This window comes from Pleurodeles waltl, chromosome 1_1, assembly GCF_031143425.1.
Source record: "Pleurodeles waltl isolate 20211129_DDA chromosome 1_1, aPleWal1.hap1.20221129, whole genome shotgun sequence".
NCBI classification, from domain to species: domain Eukaryota; kingdom Metazoa; phylum Chordata; class Amphibia; order Caudata; family Salamandridae; genus Pleurodeles; species Pleurodeles waltl.
The window spans coordinates 166,274,821-166,295,725 of record NC_090436.1 but is presented as its reverse complement, the minus strand read 5'-3'; the positions used below and the strand labels follow the sequence as shown (position 1 = coordinate 166,295,725).

The 20,905-nt window shown below is 42.8% G+C and overlaps 1 protein-coding gene across 1 annotated transcript in view; it reads left to right on the top strand.

Annotated features, from left to right (window-relative positions):
• CCDC68 (coiled-coil domain containing 68) overlaps positions 1-20,905 on the top strand; it is a 161,891-nt gene that overhangs the window by 50,393 nt on the left and 90,593 nt on the right. Inside the window, exons 5-8 of the mRNA XM_069219631.1 lie at positions 2,571-2,696; positions 5,915-6,043; positions 7,141-7,223; positions 16,155-16,260. Coding sequence (XP_069075732.1) covers positions 2,571-2,696; positions 5,915-6,043; positions 7,141-7,223; positions 16,155-16,260 — 444 coding nt within the window. The remainder of the gene's footprint in view (positions 1-2,570; positions 2,697-5,914; positions 6,044-7,140; positions 7,224-16,154; positions 16,261-20,905) is intronic.

Below are 20,905 nucleotides of genomic sequence, written 5' to 3'. Positions count from 1 at the left end.
CCCACACCAGTCAAATCCACCCAACTCAGTCGTAGCCACCCCACGCAATTGAATCTACCCAATCCACCCCACTACATTCTAATCCATCCTACTCCAATCCAACCCACTCCAGTCCGCCCCCACTCCAGTCTAAGCCACCAAAATCCACCGCACTCAAACCCAGTCCACTCCACTCCACCCCACCCAACTCAAAAAAAGAAATATCCATTCCCCTTCAATCCACCCCACCCCACCCCACTCCAATCCATCCCACCACACTCCACTCCAATCTAGTCCACCTCAGTCCAGTCCAATCTACCGCACCACAATTCAGTTCACCCCAGTCCAGTCTACCCCACTCAATCCAATCCAGTCTGAGCCACTCAATCCAATCCATCCCACTCCACTTCACCTCACTCCTATCCACTCCAGTCCAGTCTACCTCATCACAGTGCAATCCAGTTAACCCCACTCCAATCCACCCCTCTTCACTTCAGTCCACTCCACTCTAGTCCAATCCACCCCACCCAATTCCAATCCACCCACCCCACTCTAGTCCAATCCACCTACCACACTATTAAATCCACCCTACCACACTCAATCCATCCACTTAACTCCGGTCCAAGCCACCCTACCCCAGTCCACCCCACTCCAATCAAATAAACCCAATCTACCCCACTCCAGACCACTCCAATCCTCTCCAGTCCAGTCTAATGAACCCCACTCTAGTCCAGTCTAATCAACCACACTCCAATTCACCCTACTCAAAACCACCCCAATCCAATCCACCCCACCCTAGTCCTATCACTTCAGTCCAATCAACCCACCGCAGTCCAATCAAATCACCCCACTCCAATCTACCTCACCCCATTTCAATCCACCCCACTCCATTTAGTTCACTCCAATCCACCCTACCCCAATCCACCCCGCTACCTCAGTCCACTCCAACCCACTCAACCCTATTCCACCCCACGCTACTACATGCCACTACACACTCTGCCAGGGAACAACTGAACTCTACTATCCTCCACTCAACTCTACAATACTGGGCACTGACTTTTAGCCATGCTGAACAGCAGCTGCAGTGTTCTACTACATGGCAAACACATAATGCCTAAGCCAATAGCTCTTGTATAGGCGAGACCAATTGGCTTTGCCAATACTCGTTTTAGCTGTGCTGAACTTTGTGTAAAAAAAAAAAAAAAAAAAGAAAAAAAGCCTAAAAACTGGTTGTCTACACCACTCTCTTTTCCTCCTTTGCTTTAGTTGTGGTATGTATTAGCTTCCTGATGATGATATTAACATATATCTGAGGTTTTGTTATAAGTTAACATGATCTGTGTTTGGAGTGTTTTCACTTAACATGCTAAGTTTGGGCTAGACCTGAAAATGAATGTGAGTTTCTTGCGTCATTCTGAATTCATATTTACCATCATTTCTTATGGGGTGTTACTGTAAGTCCTTGCCCCCATTATTTTCTGTAGGAGTGTGTTACAGTACCTACAGGAGGCCATACATGGTGCTTGTCAAGGTTAGGCTAGAGTGCATTTACAAGCAGCGTTGGGGCATTTTGGCTGTTATATGCTTAAAAGGCCAGTTTGTGAATAGCAGGTGGTATACTCTTTTTGTGGGTGGGTGTTTTATATTTACATGCCCCCCCCAAAAAAAACCTCTCCTTTCTACTCCCTACACCGCTTCTGAGCCCTCTCTAATTCTTTCATTTAGTAGTAAGTATTGGCAATTATTCCTTATTTTCCAGCCACTTCTCCAGGTTCCTCCCACATTTACTACTAGAATATATTACTATTTTAAAAGAGATCTTGACACATATGGTGGAGACTCTGGCTGGAAAAGATAGGTGAGACAAAGGTGACTAACTTATGGCACTTAAGTAGTACTACTAAATATAATACAAAGTGCAGTTTTTGAATAGTCCCCTAATTACAACTTTCCTTCTTATAAATAGTACCTTACAGATATTTTGGAGTCAACTTGGTATGCTTTCAAATTTTATACCGGCATAGAACTATCATGCCAAAGGGGCTCCAATGTTGAATGTGTAGAAGATTCAAATGTTTTAAATGTGTTAGATCTCTGTATTGTCTCCTTTCTATCACATCTTAGAAGCACAAACATCTATGCTGCATACAGACGTTCTGTAGCTGAATGTCGAAATGATGTCCTATTTGGTACCCATGGTATTTGGAGAAGAATTAAAATTTTGGCAGTTACATCTATGCACTGCATGTTAAAATGGGTTGTGAACTATTAGAAGTTTGAAACGCTTCTGCAGATGTTGCCTGCAGCCACACTCCAGAACAAAGGAAAATAGTTATTTAGCCCAAGCTTTTTAATAAGAAATACATTTGTTGTCTCATTATTCTTCCTGTTGTTGAAATAAAATAAAGGTATTCTGTGTGCAGGTAAATTTGTGTGATATTCAATGATTTTAGAACCAGATGTTGGAAAATGTGTTATAAAGTTAAGTAATAAGAACAGACAGCTTAGTTTTTTTCTGTAATCCTCCAACATACTGCATTGATCATGTGGGATTTTATATCATCTGAAATTAACTCAATGTTTTTCTCTAGTTAGATGCTACCCGAGAAGCGGGAGCACAGGCACTGCGGAATGCTTCACGTAAACTGTACGAGAATTACCACAGACGTGCAGAGGAGCTGAGGAAAAAGCACGATGAACAGAAGAATATTATCCAGGTACTAAACAACATAGATCATTATTTGTTAATATGAGAATACTGACTGCACAAACACTTACACATGATAAGTAGCAATTTATACTCCATGTGCTTGAATGGATCTCTAGATCCTCAAAGGAATTTGAGCCGAATGTACTCTTCGGTGTGTAATACAGTTAATATGAGTTTCAATTTTTTTACTTCAAACATGCTTCTGTTATATGGCTTTGGCTAATTATAGTCAAAATATTTGTTCAATAAAAAAGTGATACTGGGGAGATGTACTTTTCACTAAAAAGAAAACTTGAAGGTAAATCGGAGAAACCTTTGTGATGGAGTACTTATACTATGGTCAACCCTAATTTAATAATCACCCTTATTGTGCAGCCATGATATTCAAGGAATAGAGTCATCATCTCCCAGGAAGAGCTGTCATATGCCTGACAGTTCGCATATTCAAGCAGTCACACCCAGTCACGAATCTGGGTTATATCCATTGTTTTTCTTTTTTTTTGCTCACCATGCCATCCCACTTTGAACCCAGCCAAACTGGGGGTGAGTGTTTGAAAATTTTCGGCACTCTATATCATCTTTTGGTGTTGCTAAAGTCATCCTAGGTGGCCAGAGTACAACCAGACATGGTTCCCTTGCTCGCTGTACCACTGTATTCAAGTTATCCTGGCTGATAAGAGGCGATACCCTGAAACCGGTCCCAGGATGCTTGTTTCCAGTCCATGGAAGACCTGGCCTGGCAGTTTGGGCTGGACTGTTTCCATGAGGAGCAGGGTCAAGACTGTCTTGCATAGGGCTGGGTCCAAACTGGGGTGGCATGATGAGCAAAAGAACAATAGATTTAACCCAGATCTGTGACTGGGGATGAGTGTTTAAAACATTTCAGCACTGTGTCCATCATCTTTTTGTGTCAATAGTTTATGTAACCAGAAGTTTTGTTTTGTGCCTGAGGAAAATAATTCAAAGCTCCCTGGCTAACGCATCAGTATGTCTTTACTGTGAACTCTTGCAGATTATTAGACAGTTAGGAAGTGCAGACTACAGCCACTATACTTTAAATCATATGGCCGAAACATGCCTTTCAGACATCCTGTTCAGATAAAGTTAAAAGCTCGTCATCTTTTAGGTGTGTCCCAACAACCTACTCCCACCAACAGGTTGAATAGTGAAGGCGAAACTGAGTAATGGCCCATATGTAGTCCCAAGCATGTTGTAATTAACCAAAGGCAGTTTTAGGAAAGAGAGAAGTGGTGTGAGTAGAAGCTCTACTGAGACACGAGGTAGTCTGTGTGAGCAAGATATAACAAGGAGAGATATTCAACATTTAATGTGATAAGAGTAAACATTGTGAGGCCCTGGGAGTTTCTCATTAGTCATTCTTACTACTTACTAAACAACATCCTTAAGTCTGAAAATGAAAACCTATCCCCATGTGTGACTATAGACTAAGGGTCTTGTTTTTTGTGGGGTGGATGCTCAAAGGATGGCGGATGCCTCATCTGCTGCAGGAAGGGAGGGTATTGATGTCATTGGCACTATAATATGGTGGACCAAAAAACAGCATTTTGGAAGAGGCCCTCTGTCTTAGAGCAGTTGGACCAGAGAGAGCCAACCATCATTGACATAGAATCCTCATATGGCTTTAAGCAAAACCGTTGAAGCTGTTGCTGAGGCATCTGCAAAACTACCTAGAAAATAGGGAGGGCAGTATTTGAAGGCACCAAAGTGTTTGATAATTCCAGTTTTAACTTGGTATTTATTACAGGATTCTAAACTCTTTTTTGGTGATTGCAACTGTACTTTCTTTTCATTAAACAAACTGGAAGCCACTTAAACAATGGTTTGCCTTTAACTACTACTCCCAGCAATGAGGTCATTCTTTAATACAAGTTCAGGTCATCTTTGTGGTCATTGCTGTATGCATAGCACAAGACTGCATGACCTGGAATGGAGTAAGGGACCACCTCATTGCATCAATTGTAAATGGGAATTTCCAGTCAAATTAATATGACCACAGTAAGGCTGCATTCTTCAATATAGTTCTTCCTGCGATTTTCTATGTTCCTATTCATGTGGTGTGTGTATTTCCATGTGCAACCAAAACCTTTGTTCACACTTCCTAATCTCCTCCTAACTCCTCCCTAATCCCTTCTCATTCAGTGGTTAAGTATATCTCATTTTCCAGCTGTTCCTAAGCCCCACCCTCACCCTGCCCCCCCCCGAATTCTTCCCACATTTACTACTGAAACATAACTATGTGTGCAGAAATCCACACACACACCTGTGGTAGAGAACTGTTCCTGGAAAAGACATTCCGTTTGACCAGTATACATTTTCATTGTAGGTGACCTTTGTTATATTGTTAATTTGATGATATGTGATACATGTGGGAGATTGCTTTGTTTTCAAAGATGCCAAGGTGATGCTGCTTAACTTATAAATGTGGAACTGCAATGCACCATGTCTTACCACATTATTAGTTGTTATTTGCTGGAAGGTGTAGGCACTGAAGCCAACATGGATTTTTCGTGGTCCTTAATCTAGACTAAAAAGTGGACAGGCTCTCCACTCCTCAGCAATTTTATATTTAATTTTTTCATTTACTTTTTGTTTGTGTAGATCTACATTGCTGCCAAACGTTGTTTACGAGGGATGCTTAACAGCAGCCCTTACTTCTGCGTTATACCCAGTAGTGTCTGCCCACTTCACATTACTGCAGTCAGACATGAGCTTGTCACTCCAGGATCCTAATTAAAGTTGTCAAAAAGGCCCAGTACCGTTTTTCAGCTCTTGTATACTTACTCCAAATAGGACCTCAAACGGAAGAAACATATCAAAATTAATCCATAGTAGCAATGACAGTGTGCAGTAAATATTATGATGTTGGCACCTAAATAAGGAAAGATGTCATTGTTTTTCACGTCTACACGCATGCCTTGAAAATGTTTGTTAACTTCATTGGTTTCATTCACGAGTCCTTGAAGGTGGTTAAGTTATTCAAAAGATGTTAACATGACACATATTTACATTTATCGTTTTCAGTTAATAATCTGCAAATAATAAATATGAATGAGTTTTAAAGTCCCCCAGCACTGAAAATATGTTTTGAAGGCCATCTGGGCTCTGTTTTGTTTTTGACTTCTACCAATGATCCATATAGACATAAATGCTTTTCATATGAAAGGCTGTGAACTAGTAATTGTGTAACTGTTTTTTGTTATGAAGGCTTCTGCAAAGGAACAGGAGCAGAGGTTCAAGGAAAGCATAGACAGCCTAAACCACGTTGCTGATCGCGTGCAAGAAAAGCACATTAAAATCACAGACATGGAGAACCTAATTAAACGGATGGAAGAGGTAAGTTTCTAACTTCATCTCCCTGTTAGTGTCCCTTTCTGTAGTTTCCAAGCAATTGTAATAGTGTGAGAATAATTGTTACCAAAATAGAGTAGCATCACATGCACAAAGATCTTTCAAATCCAATATACATACACACTGTCTATTGTGTGGAAATGTTCAAAATCCAGACAGATCATGACAAAGTAATTTTTACCCCAAAATGTGTATTTGAACAGGACTTCTGATGGATGGTGTAATGCTGTAATATGAAGAACCTCCTTGGACTGTGACTGATTTTGCTGGCTGTATTATTAAATCTAGAGCATATAAAGAGCTATTAAGGGTAGTACAGCCTCTCATGTGAAATTGTTTTAATGAGTTTTAGGTTCTAGTTGAAATACACCGGTTCCTCTCGGCTTTCAGTCGATACTACCACTGGTACAGGGTCCCAGGTAACCACATACCAGGTAATTATTAACAATGATATAATTACAAACCAACACTTAAGCCTTAATTATGAATAGTGATTGGTGAAATATTTATGACACCTGATAAATAACCGAAGGTTATTTATGGGACACTCTAGGGGAATAAAAAAAATAAAAAAAGGTTGCACCTGATCCAGGGACTTCTTTTACAGACCACTCCTATGCAAGCCTTCAGCTGTCGTGTTCCTAGACTAAACAATATTAGTTGTCTTTTAGGAAAGCAAGTTGAGAACTCTTTGGGGGTTAATGAAAGGCAGTGCCTGAGAGAGGGCATAATACTTTGCTATCTCTTGCCCACAGAGGCAAAAATAAGCAAAACTCCAAGTTAGATACTAATCAAAGATTTAAAGAACTTACTAACAAAGAAGATATTAATGCCAAATTTTTTAAAAACTTGCAAAATTAACAGTCTTAAATTAAAATGCAATCATCGTGCCAGTCAAAGCTACACACTAGTCCACTGATTCTTTTAAGAGCTTACATCCCTTTAAAAGTTGCACATGATTCAGGCATATGTGTAACGTTGTTTTAAATAGTCCTTAAGAAATGCAAGTATAGTTATTTACTAATTTATTTTCTAAAGTATCAGTTACCCTATTGCATGATATGGCTTTTCTCTTTCACTAGGAGAAGAAAATATTGGTAGAAAGAAGACTGTCTATTGAAAACCAGCTTCAAACAAAGATGTCTACCTCAGAAAATATAAATGGGTATGTTAACCAATAGTAGAAATAAGTTTCAACATATGAACCTGAATGTGTGTCACTGAATGAATAATAGAAATACATATTCGTGCAGTGCATGATGTGTATAGGTACATGTCTTTTGTTTTTTAGGAATAGTGATTAATTACTTTAAACAGGTGGTAGAAATAAATATTTGCATATTGGATCAGTTACCTCATTGGTTATATGTATAAGAGTATGTTTGTGAATGGAAAATATTGCAAAATATTGGAATTCATTTAAGGTCAATATAAATGACAATAATGAGTTCAAACAAACAAATGGATCACATGGTTAGTTACATCATCAATCGCATAATGCCCTTCACAAAACTAAAAATCTTTTTTGAAAAATGTATTGGGCTCTGACCAACCTCAAAATTTGACCAAAAAAACACATTTTCCTCTCATTTCGGTGACAGAAAGTTCTAGAATCTAAGAGGAGCCACAAATTTCCTTCCACCCAGCGTTCCCCAAAGTCTCCTGATAAAAATGGTACCTCACTGGTGTGGGTAGGCCTAGCGCCCACGAAAGGAAATGGCCCAAAACACAACGTGGACACATAACATTTTTTCACAAAAAACAGAGGTGTTTTTTGCAAAGTGCCTACCTGTGGATTTTGGCCTCTTGCTCAGCCGGCCCCAGGGGGGGCAGAAATGGCCTAAAATAAATTTAAGCCCCCGGGGAGCGGCCCTTGCCTATGGGTTCACTCCCCCTGCGTGACATTGGCGCAAAAAAAAATCCCTGGTGCCTAGTGGTTTCTTGCCCCCCATAAGGGCAGATTGACCCAAAATCTGCCGATCTGCCCCCAAGGGGGGCAGAAATGATCTAAATACAATTTCCCCCCCAGGGGAGCGACCCTTGCCTAAAGGGTCGCTCTCCATCTCCAAAAAAAACCAAACAAAAAAAAACACAACATTTGTTTTGCCCTGGCGCCTAGAAGTTTCTAACCCCCTGGGGGCAAATCGGCCTAATAACAATAGGCCGATCTGCCCTCAGGGGGGGCAGAAATGGCCTAAAATAAATTTGCCCCCCGCCACCCCACCCCCCCGGGGAGCGATCCTTGCCTATGGAGACGCTCCCCTTGCGTTACGTTGGCGCAAAAAAAAAAGATCCCCGGTGCCTAGTGGTTTCTGCCCCCCTTGGGGACAGATTGACCTAAAGTAGGCCGATCTGCCCCCAAAGGGGGCAGAAATGGCCTAAATACAATTTGGCCCTCCAGGGGAGCGACCCTTGCCTAAGGGGTCGCTACCCATCTGTAAAACAACAACAAAAATCCCCAGTGCCTAGTGGTTTCTGCCCCCCTTGGTGGCAGATCGGCCTAATTAAAATAGGCTGATCTGCCCCACAGGGGGGCTGAAATGGCCTAAAATAAATTTGCCCCCCAGGGGAACAACCCTTGCCTAAGGGGTCGCTCCCCTTGCATGAAATTCGTGAAAAAAAAACAAAAAACTCCCTAGTGTCTAGTGGTTTCTGTCCCCCTTGGGGGCAGATTGGCCTCATAAAAATAGAAATGGCCTAAATATAATTTGCCCCCTTTGAGAGCGACCCTTGCCTAAGGGGTTGCTCCCCACCTCAAAAATACAAAACGAAAACAACAAAAAAAAAAATGATCCCTGGTGCCTAAAAGGCCTTTAAAAAAAAATGCCCGCCCCCCACCCTCCCCCCCCGGGAGCGACCCTTGCCCAAGGGGTCGCTCCCCTTGCGGGAAATTCGCCGGAACAAAAGAAAACTCCCTGGTGTCTAGTGGTTTCTGTCCCCCTTGGGGGCAGATTGGCCTCATAAAAATAGGCCAATCGGCTTCCCAGGGGGGGCAGAAAAGGCCTTTAAAAAAAAAATGCCCCCCTCCCCCCCCCCCCCGGGAGCGACCCTTGCCCAAGGGGTCGCTCCCTCATGCCAATTTCATTTAAAAAAAAAAAAAAAAATCCCTGGTGTCTAGTGGGCGTTTTGACAGCCGGATTGCTTGCAATCCAGCTGCCAAAACGCTGAGAGAGACTTCAAAGGGAAGGAAATAACTTTCCTTCCCTTTGAAGTCTCTCGGCCTCCTCCACGTGATCGGAAGAGAAATGGTTTTGCATTTCTCTTCCGATCGCGCTGGAAGCTGAGCTTCCATGGACGAGGCCCTCTGTGACAATCAGCGTGCGCTGATGTCACGGGGGTGAGGGGGGGGGGCGGGGGTGGAAGGGGAAGATCTTCCCCTTCCATCCCTGCCTTCGGGGGGTGGGGGGAACCACACAGAGGGAGCGCTAGCGCTCCCTCTGGGCTCTGTGCCCAGGACGTAATGGTTACGTCCTGGGCACACGAGCACTGTGCCTCTGGACGTAACCATTAGGTCCTGGGCACAGAAGGGGTTATATGGAAAAAATGAGCGCAATCGCGTTGCTACAGTTTACTCATAGTGAAATCTATTGGCAAAAGTGCAATTATCTACGTAACAGGCAAAAGTGCATTTAACTATGTAGCAGGGTCGATGTCATGCAAAGCGCTCTACTTCTGCCAAGCGAGAACGTGCTGCGAAAAACGTAGTCAACAAACTGGACAGAAAACAGCAAGCCTCGTATGTTTTCAGTACTTGGTCACTGCGCTCGAGGAGGGCTAACCACTGGAAAAGGCATGACGTATGCATGCCTTCCACTAATGAAAGCAAGCAGATTTTAAAAGGCAAGCCCACGAACCAATGAAAGACACTGACGTGACATGGACGGGTCTCCAAGCCCTTTTCTAACTACTACAGCGTCTCGCAAGCGCATGCTAGCGCAGGCTTGACCCTAAAAATGGGCCAATGAAATAAACATCGTGTCTCAATGGAAAAATTCATTTATGCAAAACATTTTTTATTCTCTTATACAATACCTATTAAGTGCGTCTTTGCCTTAAAGATTTTGTAACTCTATCTTGTTAGTGCACTCCACACTTTGTATTCAGAAGTAGATTGTCCTAATTCTAAATTAATTGCTTGGATGAAAATATTTTTCCCTACATTCATTAAGGGCTTCCAATTACCATCTCAACCAAATTCAGAGTGTTTAGGGTAGTTTAACAAAATTGTTGATGGGATCTTGATACTGAAAACTCTTATCAAACTGTTCAGCTGTTTTTTTCCTATTGCTTAAAGTTGTAGCCTGTAACATACTTTGAGTGGAAAGATATTCTATGTGTTATGTAAATTTCTTATTTTGTAATATTACAACACCTAAATATTTGTACTGGGGCACCAGTCACTGCCTTTCCCTTTCCAAAAACAAATGAAAGTTGTTTCCTCTTTTGATATTTACTGAAAACCAAGATCTTGCTTTTCTTTTTATTGAGTTCCACGGCAAACATAGGAATGCAGGGCTTTGAGGCCTTTCTGAAGTCCTATGGGGTTAGGTCCAAAATAATGAATGTCTGTGTTAAGCAGAGGATTTAGTTTGTTTGTAAGGTGGGAGGGAATGTTGGGTCAAATATATATGTTGTGTAGCATGTGTGGCTATAGGTACACATGCTCTAGTGTTTCGCTAGAACAGTTGCAACATTTGTTTTGAATAACAAGACTTATTGTGACGCTGCTCTTTGCCCATGATGCACATGCACACAGTCTGCACCTCAGATTCTTTTCTTCAGCCATCGGGTTCAAAAAATGCGGGAACACTGCTCCGAAGTCAACACAGTCATATATTTATATGCACCAGGTTTCTTAATTCTTTTGGCACAATATGGATTCGGCACCTCCATTTTCAAGCCCTATGCTGGAGACAGCTTCTGTATTGAGGAAGTTTCAGTTCACTCTGATGCAACTTCATAACTGATGGCCCGGGATACTTCAAAGAATTGTGGCATTGAGCCACCATTATCCATAGTGTACTAAGGTACTCTCAAGAATACTCCTAAAATAAGATTGTGGAATGCAAAGGTGTAATGCAAAATAATCATATACTGACCACCACTAGGTTTGCAACCTCTGCGGATCCCCAGCACATATCAAAACATCCTGTGAGCCTGCTTGCCTTCCATTGTAAAAAAACAAACAAAAAAACTTTGGTATTGGAGGGAAGGGAAGGTGAGCACACCATAAGATGCTGTGCAAATTGATGTCCGAGTCTGATATTTTCAGAGCAAAAGATATGCCAGGGGCTCAGGAAGCATTCTAGTAGGCTCAAACCCAAGAAGACCCAGAGGCAATGTTCGCCTCTGGGTCAGTCTCAAGCACCTACATGCCCAATGAGGCAGACCACAGCTCCCACGAGAAGCTGGGCATCAAGTTCTGAGCTGAGCCAGAAATTGTATAAACATTCAGGTCCAACACATCCAGTCAGTACGCCTTGGTCTCAAGAAGATGCATCAGTGCCTATGAAGGCCCCATCTAAGGGCGTGAAAGCTCACTATCTTGCACCACCTACTCAACACTGAGGCACCCAGAAGCAGCACTCTGCATCAAAATCACCCCCACACATGTAACAAGCTGCCAAAAAAATGTCCAACCCGATGTCAATACCTTCCCCAAAACTAGCACCTAAGTTTGTGCCAAAGCCACCCTTGATGCTGATGTCCGACATCACTGAGACATCCATTTTCAAAAAGCTGGCATTTCTGTACAAAAATTGAAATTTATATCCATTCAAACACAGGCAAAAATGTTCAAACTACCAGTGCCAGGACTCCTGAATATACAAAGGAAGAAACATCTCTCCTTCCAGGAGGATCCAGCCCTTAAGCCCCAAAACACTTCAAGACTCAGCCACCAGTTCTTCGCCACTCCCACCACTACCATCCATGCCTTCTCATGTACTCCATCACCAAAACCATTCCCATCACACTTGTTACCACCTCAGCCAATCCCTTGATTATACTTCTGCATACCTTGCAGAGGACTGAGCAGCACCACCACATAAATATTGCTGTGCTGGAGGACGAGGGCAACTTTCTCATCAAAACCTTGTCTAAGGTCCAGGAAAGTCAGGGTGGTGACCACATAAGTTGGTAAAAAATATTTAAGCCTGCCCCAGATGATCTGACTTATGTTAGGGGTCACATTTCATATTCCTTAGTGGTGCACAATGCCTATAATTGGGCCTCTCTACAGGCCACAGGAGAGGGTCCTCTTCAAGAATAACGAATCAAAGATCAACACTGTCAGCAAGCGGGTGGCACTTGGGGCAGTCACACATTGGTGCATTGCCAACTCGGTAGGCTTGTGCTTGATGTACAATCACTACTACTGGAAAGAGATGGAGGAGTTAGTAATGCACCTACCAGAGGCCCACAAAAAGAGGTCAGCAGATGGTCACTGAGGGCAAAACTATTAGTAATGCAAATAATAGGTGTTCCTTCAACTCCACAGCATATAGAAGTATCAACACTAGTGTCCTTCTCCACAGGCATGTCTGTCTTAGGATGTCAGGTTTTAGGACCAGAATGTAGCAGCACTTCTTATGCATACCTTTTGATGGTGAGCATCTTTTCAGCCCTCAGATCCAGCTGCTTGAAAAATTAAAAAAAGGGATCTGGACATAGCTAAGTCTATGCCACCCACCAGTCCTGTTGTCCCCCACTCCCAGGTCTGCTGTATAGAAGCAACAAACCATGGGTTGCCCCAAACAAGGGGGCTCAAACCAGGGACCCTCTTTCTCAACAAGGCCTGTTGTCCTTTCAGGATTTCCAATAGCTTAAACCCTTCCACAGAGGAGCATATAGAGGGAATGAGCGTGACTCTCCTTTCTTTCCTTCCCCCAACATAAATGTCACAGGAAGGCTGAGGCACTTTCTGGCTTAGTAGGAAAAAATCCTGTCAGATCAATACGTGCTCTCCATTGTACAGGAAGTTTTCTGCTTCCAATTTCACTCATTCCCTCCCCACATTTCACCCTGCAGCCACATAGTTCAGACCACCTTCACCTTTTGGAGAAAGAGGTTCAGGCACTTTTACAAAAGGGTGCAACAGAACTGTACCATCACACCAGTGTTTTGTGGGTGTGTATTCCCTGTACTTTTTACTCCCCTGAAAGGGCGGGCTCCCACCAGCTGATCCTCTGCCTCTGGCCACTGAATGGGTTCATCTTCTCCAAACACTTTTATATTGGTCACACTTGAAGATGTCATCCCACTACTACACTAGAGCGACTTCAAGTCAGACCAGCGGGCCCAGTACTCTTAGCCTTAGTGGAACACTCCATTGTGCTGCAGGCCATTCTGTGGGTGATCATCACTCCTGATGTCTCTCTCATGGGGTGGGAAGCTTTCCTTCACAAGATGACTGTCCAAGGCATCTGGACCCCTGAGCACCAAGGATATCACAAAACAACTAGCCCTGAAAAGCGTTCCTTTAGCTTCTACAGGGGAAAGCCATAGTATTTAAGATGACAACGTGACAGCCATTCTAAAGCAAGAAGGCACCCACTCCGCTCAGCCCTCTAAGCTAGCTCAATATATTTGGCACTGGGAATCCACAACAACATTCACCTGTTGGCAGAGCATTTGCGTTGAACGACTTTGTGGACCTACTGAGGATGACCCATCACTAAGTCTTGAGTGGCAACTCTAACCATAAGTCCTTCACAGGCACCTGCAGTGATGGGGGACTCCAACAATAAACCTGTTGTCCACTCCTAAAAAAGCAAAATGTCAAAACTTCACCTCCAGGGACCCACACCCGTAGTCCTCCTTGAGCAATGCACAATGGATTAACTGGTCAGGGATATTTATCTATGCTTTCTTCCTCCTACTTTCACCCCACTAGTGATAAGGAAGATGAGGCAGGTGTCCTTGACCTTTATCTTAGTGGCACCAAACTGGGCAATACAGCCCTGGTATTTGATGCTCCTACAGATGTCATTCAACCCTCCAGAGAAGCTCCTTGTTGCAATCAATGTAAAAGAAGTAGGTGTGTTATCTTAGTTGTAGGCTACAGATAAATCCCCACCAGCAGCAGCATCCTTCCACTCAGCCCTTCTCACTCCAACTGTCCACTCATCCAAGCACACACACACACACCAATATTCCAACCATAGAATTACCTCACTCACTGGCTGAGCAGCAGGGAACATTAATATTGTGGAGAGAATGCATAAGCTAGCAAGAGGCCACAACACACTTCCATACACCAGAGCTGAGCATCAGAGTCTGCTTAGACACCCAGATGCCAAACTCAGTCCCCCAGAGTAGTGCATGTTTATTATGTGGGAAACATGAAAACCCACTACTCGCGCCTGTTTTGCCATAAAGTGGAAAAAGGTTATGCATTCCTGCAAATCAGTTAAATCCAGTTAAAATTTCTGCCCTGGAGATTGTTTTTCACCTCCTAAACCTATACAAGGCAGGGCTTGCCTACGCTTCTGTACACTTAACACTTCACATTCACAGCAGTTACAGTGTACCTTGAACACAGACAACAGTCTTCTCCGTTTAAAATTCATTCCAGTAATTATGGCCTTCATGCTGGGCCTAAAGAGGGTAAAGCCACCAATGTCACCTCTAGTACCTGGCTGAAACCTCAATGTGCTTATCACACGACTTATGAGTCCCCCCCCCCTCCTTTGAACTCCTAGACTCATGTTAACTACAGTTCTTGTCTTGGTAGGTGTTTTATTTAATCACAGTAACTTCCTCCGATGAATTATAAACCGCTTTTTATTGATTTTTGGATGCAGGAACAACAACACAATGAGTACATTAATGGCAAACAAAAAATTCGATTCAGCTTTTTGTAGCCCTTGCTAACCTCCACAGGGGACTGTGCCATCTCTAATGCTGCCATTTCTAGGTGAATATCTAAGAGCATCCAACCTTGCTATGCCAAGGCTAAGTGCAGGCATCTAGTACCCCCTAAAGTCTAGTAGTTTTTTTTGGTGGGAAAACATCCCTTTATCAGATATCTGCAAGGCTGCTACTTTGCCAGTGCCTCGTAACTTCACCAAGCATTATTTTGTTGATGCTTTTGCACATCAACAGATTTATTTGGCCAGGCGGTCTTAAGAACACTGTCTATATCATCTGCTCTGCAGCTGCCGCTTTGCAGAGAGACTTCTTTATAGTAAGCGTGGACAGTACTAGCAGAACGGATCTTGGCTGTGTTGCATACAAACTCTGCAAGATTCTGCAGAGTTCCGCCAGTGGGCGTAAAATATGTATCTTGTGCTGCAATTCAGCATCGGTGGCTCAAGCAGCACTGAAAATTAGCAAATACACCATGTGTTGCGCAAGAGCGTGTGGCCATTTGAGTTGATTTTGCTGGTGCGTGAGTAGAAAATCTACTTGAGTGGCAGGAAATCTTTTCGAACATCAGACCTCTGACTGTGACTGCTGGTGTTAGAAAATTGCGCTGGGGGATGCCAAATCGCGCTTGCTGGAGACTTGCAGGAGAAGAATTCTGCAACATGGTGATTGGTGGAAGTTGGCCAGAACTCTGTATTTAAGACTAACGCAGAGTGACTAAAATTCCCCCAATTCTGAAGGTGGATCAAAATATTCTGCACACCCCTATCTTATAGTTTATGAAAGCATGTATATCTACAGCCACACATAATGCAAACAAAAAGTTACTTAAACTGTAACCATTTATTCATAGTGCTGCAGATTCAAATGTGCCCACAATCCTTCCTGGAAGCAAATTATTATTACTGATATTTTACATGTTCTTCAACTCCCTGTCCTATACACACCACATTCTATATTCATCATTGCACTACACTTACACAACTTGCCGGTTGAGTGGAAAACAATCTGAGGTGGAGACAGTGTGCTGATGGATTGTGGAAAAATGGTGACAGCAGTTCTAAAAACAAGAGACTAGAGAAAAACAAGCTGCCTGTGTCTGGGCCCAGCACTATGAGGTAGGAGTATGTAAGCATGTGAATCTATAGTACTACAAGCTATGAATCCATGGTTACAGGATAAGTATGATTATAGCTACACTAAGCACATGTTGCATTTTATTTCTAAGCTGGGATGCCCTTCGATTAGAGCACTGCACGCTACAGGAACAAATTTATCACTTGCAGAACGTCATGATGGCCCAACATCAACTTCTGCGCAATGTGATCCAGGAGGTAAGAATTACAATGGTGATTTAACAACCTATGTACTTTGGTGTATGTATAGCATGTGGGAAATAAGTACCTTTTTACTTTCAATTGTTGTAATTTTGGTGAAATATAGTTATTGAAAATTATTTAAAATGTGATTGTGTTTTGTGTTCTTGTAATGCTCCTTTTTAATTTGTTTTAATGATTGACATTGTAATCTATTCCAAATGGGTCAGGTAGGTCATTTCTGTGGTTTGTATTCATAGCTGCAGTATACATGTATGCATGTGATATTTAAATAGCTCTGATCTAGCTAAAAGGTGGTGGAGAACTATATAGTATTGAAGGCAGAGGTGTCATAGTTGAGTTCTGATAGTGGAAGTGGACAGTTACTGTAACAGAACAGCAACACCACAATGGCAGCTATTTGCAGAATGTGTGAAAGCCTAAGAAGTCTGCTTCTGGATGTATGTCTGTAAAGTTTATCTGTTATGTTTGCGAATACTATAAATTCTAAGAGCACAAAATGATAAAAAATAACATACTAATAATGTTCAGAGATGACCACTGCAAATGCATTCCTCAGAGATTATGGTATCTACCATGCTAGATCACACACTCTTCATGCATGAATACCCTAGCAAAACATATTCTAGATAACTCTTAATGGTATATGGAAGCTCAGGAATTCAACATGGCCACAACTTTCATGCAGATGGCAATTCCAGCACCATTATGAAACAAGCATTTAGCTTATGTTCTAACAGCATTAACATGATTCACGTTAAACCTGAGCACCATCCAGTAGGTTAAACGCAAAAGGGACAAAATGCTTTAATTTCATGAACTGACAACGTTGTCTCATTTCAGCTTCAGGCCATGAAAGGTTTGAACCTTTGCCCAAGCAGCCTTTGATTAAACACAAACAGTTACATGCCCCATCAATTGCATTGGCTTTCTCATTCTACCACTATCTGAAAATCCCACAAGAAGCCCCCATTTCCAACCCAAGAACCCTTCAGGCAACACCTCTAACTTTATGAACAATCATCCTATTTAATCCAGATCACTAAAAAATGAAAATGTCTGATGTTTGTTGTTGATTCAGACCACTGCCCATCTCAGAGCAAAACAATTCACACATAGAAATGATCCGTCTCCATGCAAAAGCAACCAAGAAACAGATGTTCAATGGCTTTTCGCTTAGTAGCAAAAAAATCAAGTGTTCCATGGTAGAATTAGTGGCAACATGGTTTGAGACCAGTTCAGTCTCCATCCTCTGTAAGCTACTCCTTCAGAGGTTCAGAAACAACAGAAAATGACTCTTGCACATTTCCAAATACCATCTGGCCACATTGAGAGCTGAGGGAAAGGTTAATGTTGTTTAAATTATGATTGGTAATCATTACTTCTTACGATCATGCTTAAAACGGATGAAGTCCACTACTAGAGTTCTAATTCAAAGCCATTCATAATGTCAACAACAGAGGGCTCCAGATCCCATGTGGAACATTCTCTGAGCCAACTAAATTCTTAAGTTCAGTATTCATTCAGCACAAGACACATAATAAATATATTTATTCTAACGGCATCCAAACCCCGACATACAGGGCCAAGATATTGCTTATTTACTGAGCTAGTCCAGGTTTGTGTATGGTTGGTGTTGTAAATAAATCAAGTATATTTCTATAGTTTTGACCCCTGTATATTGTACTTTGAAACATTGGTAGTTCTGTACTTTGAACATATTCTTTGAGGAACTGAACTACACACTGTACGAAAATGTGTTCCAACTCATTTAACCCTTGATTTTTTTTTGTTGCTTTTGGACTACCAGTTTTTAGACTTTACTGTGAGTCTTACTAATTGAGTCTTACTCAGTCTAAAGCCAGTTAAAAAGGATTAAGAGTGTTAGCCGTCCATGCCCTTTTTATAAAACAAGGTCTGCTACTTTGCAGCTGGGGTAAGGGGCTCTGGATTGGCTGCATGTGAAAACAGGCAGCCACACAGAAGGGTGAGCAACAGGGGCTACAATCTAGCTCAGCTCGGTATCTGTGCATAAGTATCCTATCAGAGAAGGGACCCTTCAGGCAGTGGTGCTGACCCCATCTAGGACTTCTAATGTGAGTAGGCATTCATAATGTAAGTCTTCACTGAAAAGACTGTATGCTTTACTGAATTATTCATTACGGGCACAATCTGCACTAAAGTACAGTTTCTCCTTTCTTGGGCTTAGAGACTAGTGTGATGCAACAATCCTATGGTAAACATGGATCCTGAGAGTCAATATCACTTTTGTCATCTGCACTCCTTCTGGCACCTAAGGATTTGTCATATTTCTGTGACTCTGCTCCTAATTATATTCCTGGCTTTTGTTCCCCCTGTTGGGCCAAATAAGTTACTATGCTGGCCATCCAAAGGATCAAAGGCCTCCCCACACAACTGGGCCATTTACCAAGGACTAGGCTGTTTCAGGGAAAGGAAATTGCAGGGACAGAATGTGCATGTGATACTTATTTCTTACATTGCCCAGGCCTGGGAAGACTCACCCCTAGGAGAACAACAAAGAGAAGGGATGCCCCCTGGAGCCAGTCACAGCAGGGACCCTTTGAAGTTTTGTAGGGAAGGTGGCTGTGGCATTTAGGGATGTGGGTTCAGGCTCTTGAAGAGGTCTTTCAAAAGACTACTCAAAATTGTCATCTTGAAATGCCTCAAAATACTGTGCAGGAGTGTTGGTACAGGGGTGGAGTAATGTTGCACCATCCCAGAACTGGACAGAGTTGCCAACTGTCTGGATCATTTTACTTCTACTCACAAACCTCTACACAGAGGAGCAAGAGAAGATTAATTTCACAGAACGCTGAAGAAGACCAGAGCCTTGTTGGGATTGCTGGAACACTATGGACTTGGTTTGGATGGTACCCTGTGGATTTACTACTCCAGGGCCAGTGGCACTGGCCTGCTTACACCCTCTGAGGGGGAAGTAGAGGGCTGGACCGTCTCCTGAAACACACGTGCCCTTCAAGAGGCCATTGGAGGCCATGGTACCTGAAAAGTTCAAGCAAGGAGGGTATTCTTTCTTGAGGGTTGCAAGGTGTTGTTGGCTGTGCCCACAAGCTAAGACCAGGTTTGGACAGAAGAGCTTGCCACCAGGAGTGAAAAGAGACTAGACCCAGCCAAAAAATGCCCAATGTAGCCAGAGAAAACAGCAGGAGAAGAGTAGAGCACTGGGGGAGACCGGCTGGGTGCACATACCATCCTGCTCCCATAGATTTCCAGTCTCCTCAGGGAGACTCTGAGAGGAAAGTGGTAGGGAGGAGCATGTGGCACCCCCCACGTTCTTCGCTTTGTTGTCACCCTGGGACCCCATGTTCCCAGGGACTGACCTATATGCTTTCTTATATTCAAGCATCTCTGGGGACCGAAGACAATAGGAGACCTTGCCAGGTGCTCCCCCATCCCCATGCTTGTGTCTCTGGGTGGAAACGGGCGTACACACTCAACAGATAGAAACCGTGGTATTTGTTCCTTCCTAACACACTATAGGAAGTGGGCAGGACTTCAGGAGAAAAAACTAGCTCCGGTGCGGTACACAGGAATGGCTATGGCCCCCAATGAAGCCTCATTTAGGTGCCCAATAAGGGTAGGGCAACCAGAGTTTAAAATCAGAAAAAGAAAAGAAGCAATCTTCCTCCACCCACTGCACATCTAAAGAGTGCTGGGGGCAGGGACTGTCCCTTAGGGCCCCACATGGGCTTAGCTTATGCAAATTGCCTATTTTTCTGGTGGTTCCCCAGAGAAGGCAAGGGCACCACCTCCATAATGAAATTAATTCTGGGGCTGCCAGCAGTGCAGCAGCTCATATAGATTACACCCCCCCCTAAAATACCAATTTGAAATTACTGCTCTACATCTCCCACAGGTTTATATTGATGACCCTGGGCGACATCATCTATGTTTTCAAACACTCCTAGAGGTAGGCTCTAGAGTGCAGGGTGACTCTTGTTGGTAAGTCTTTAAAACAGCTTTGTATAAAAAAATGAACATTGAAATGCTTTTGTGATAATGACTAAGTTATTAGTGAATCATTACGTGTATTAATAAATGTCAACGAAATACTTTGTTGACAGTGAACCATTACATTTCTTAATGAATGCCATTGTAAGATGTTACAATTTTTAGTGTTTTTAATGGTGTTGTATTGGTTTATTATGACATATTTCTGCTGTTAATAATGTGATGGCACCCTGGCAAACCCAGTAGGGCTGACTTTTATTATATTTATTTATTATGTGGTGTAGTACGTTTTGGGGGGGTTTGTGGTTGTTGGAAATGGCCCTTTTTTGCAGGGTTATCCCCAAACTTTTGGCTTCCGACCTCCTGTTTTTTTGATCCTGTGCTAAATTTTGTCTTTCCTGGCTTTAGGACATTACCACTGCTGACCAGTGCAAACGTGCAAGTGTGCTCTGTCTAAATGGTATTGGTGATTGATTTATCCATGAGTGACATATTTGATTTGCTAGTAAGTCCCTATTATAGTGCACCATGTGTGCCCAGGGACTGTAAATCAAATGCTGCTAGTGGGCCTGCAGCATGATTGTGCCACCCACCCCACGAGTAGCTCTGTAAACATGTCTCAGGCCTGCCATTACATTGCCCCTGTGTGTAG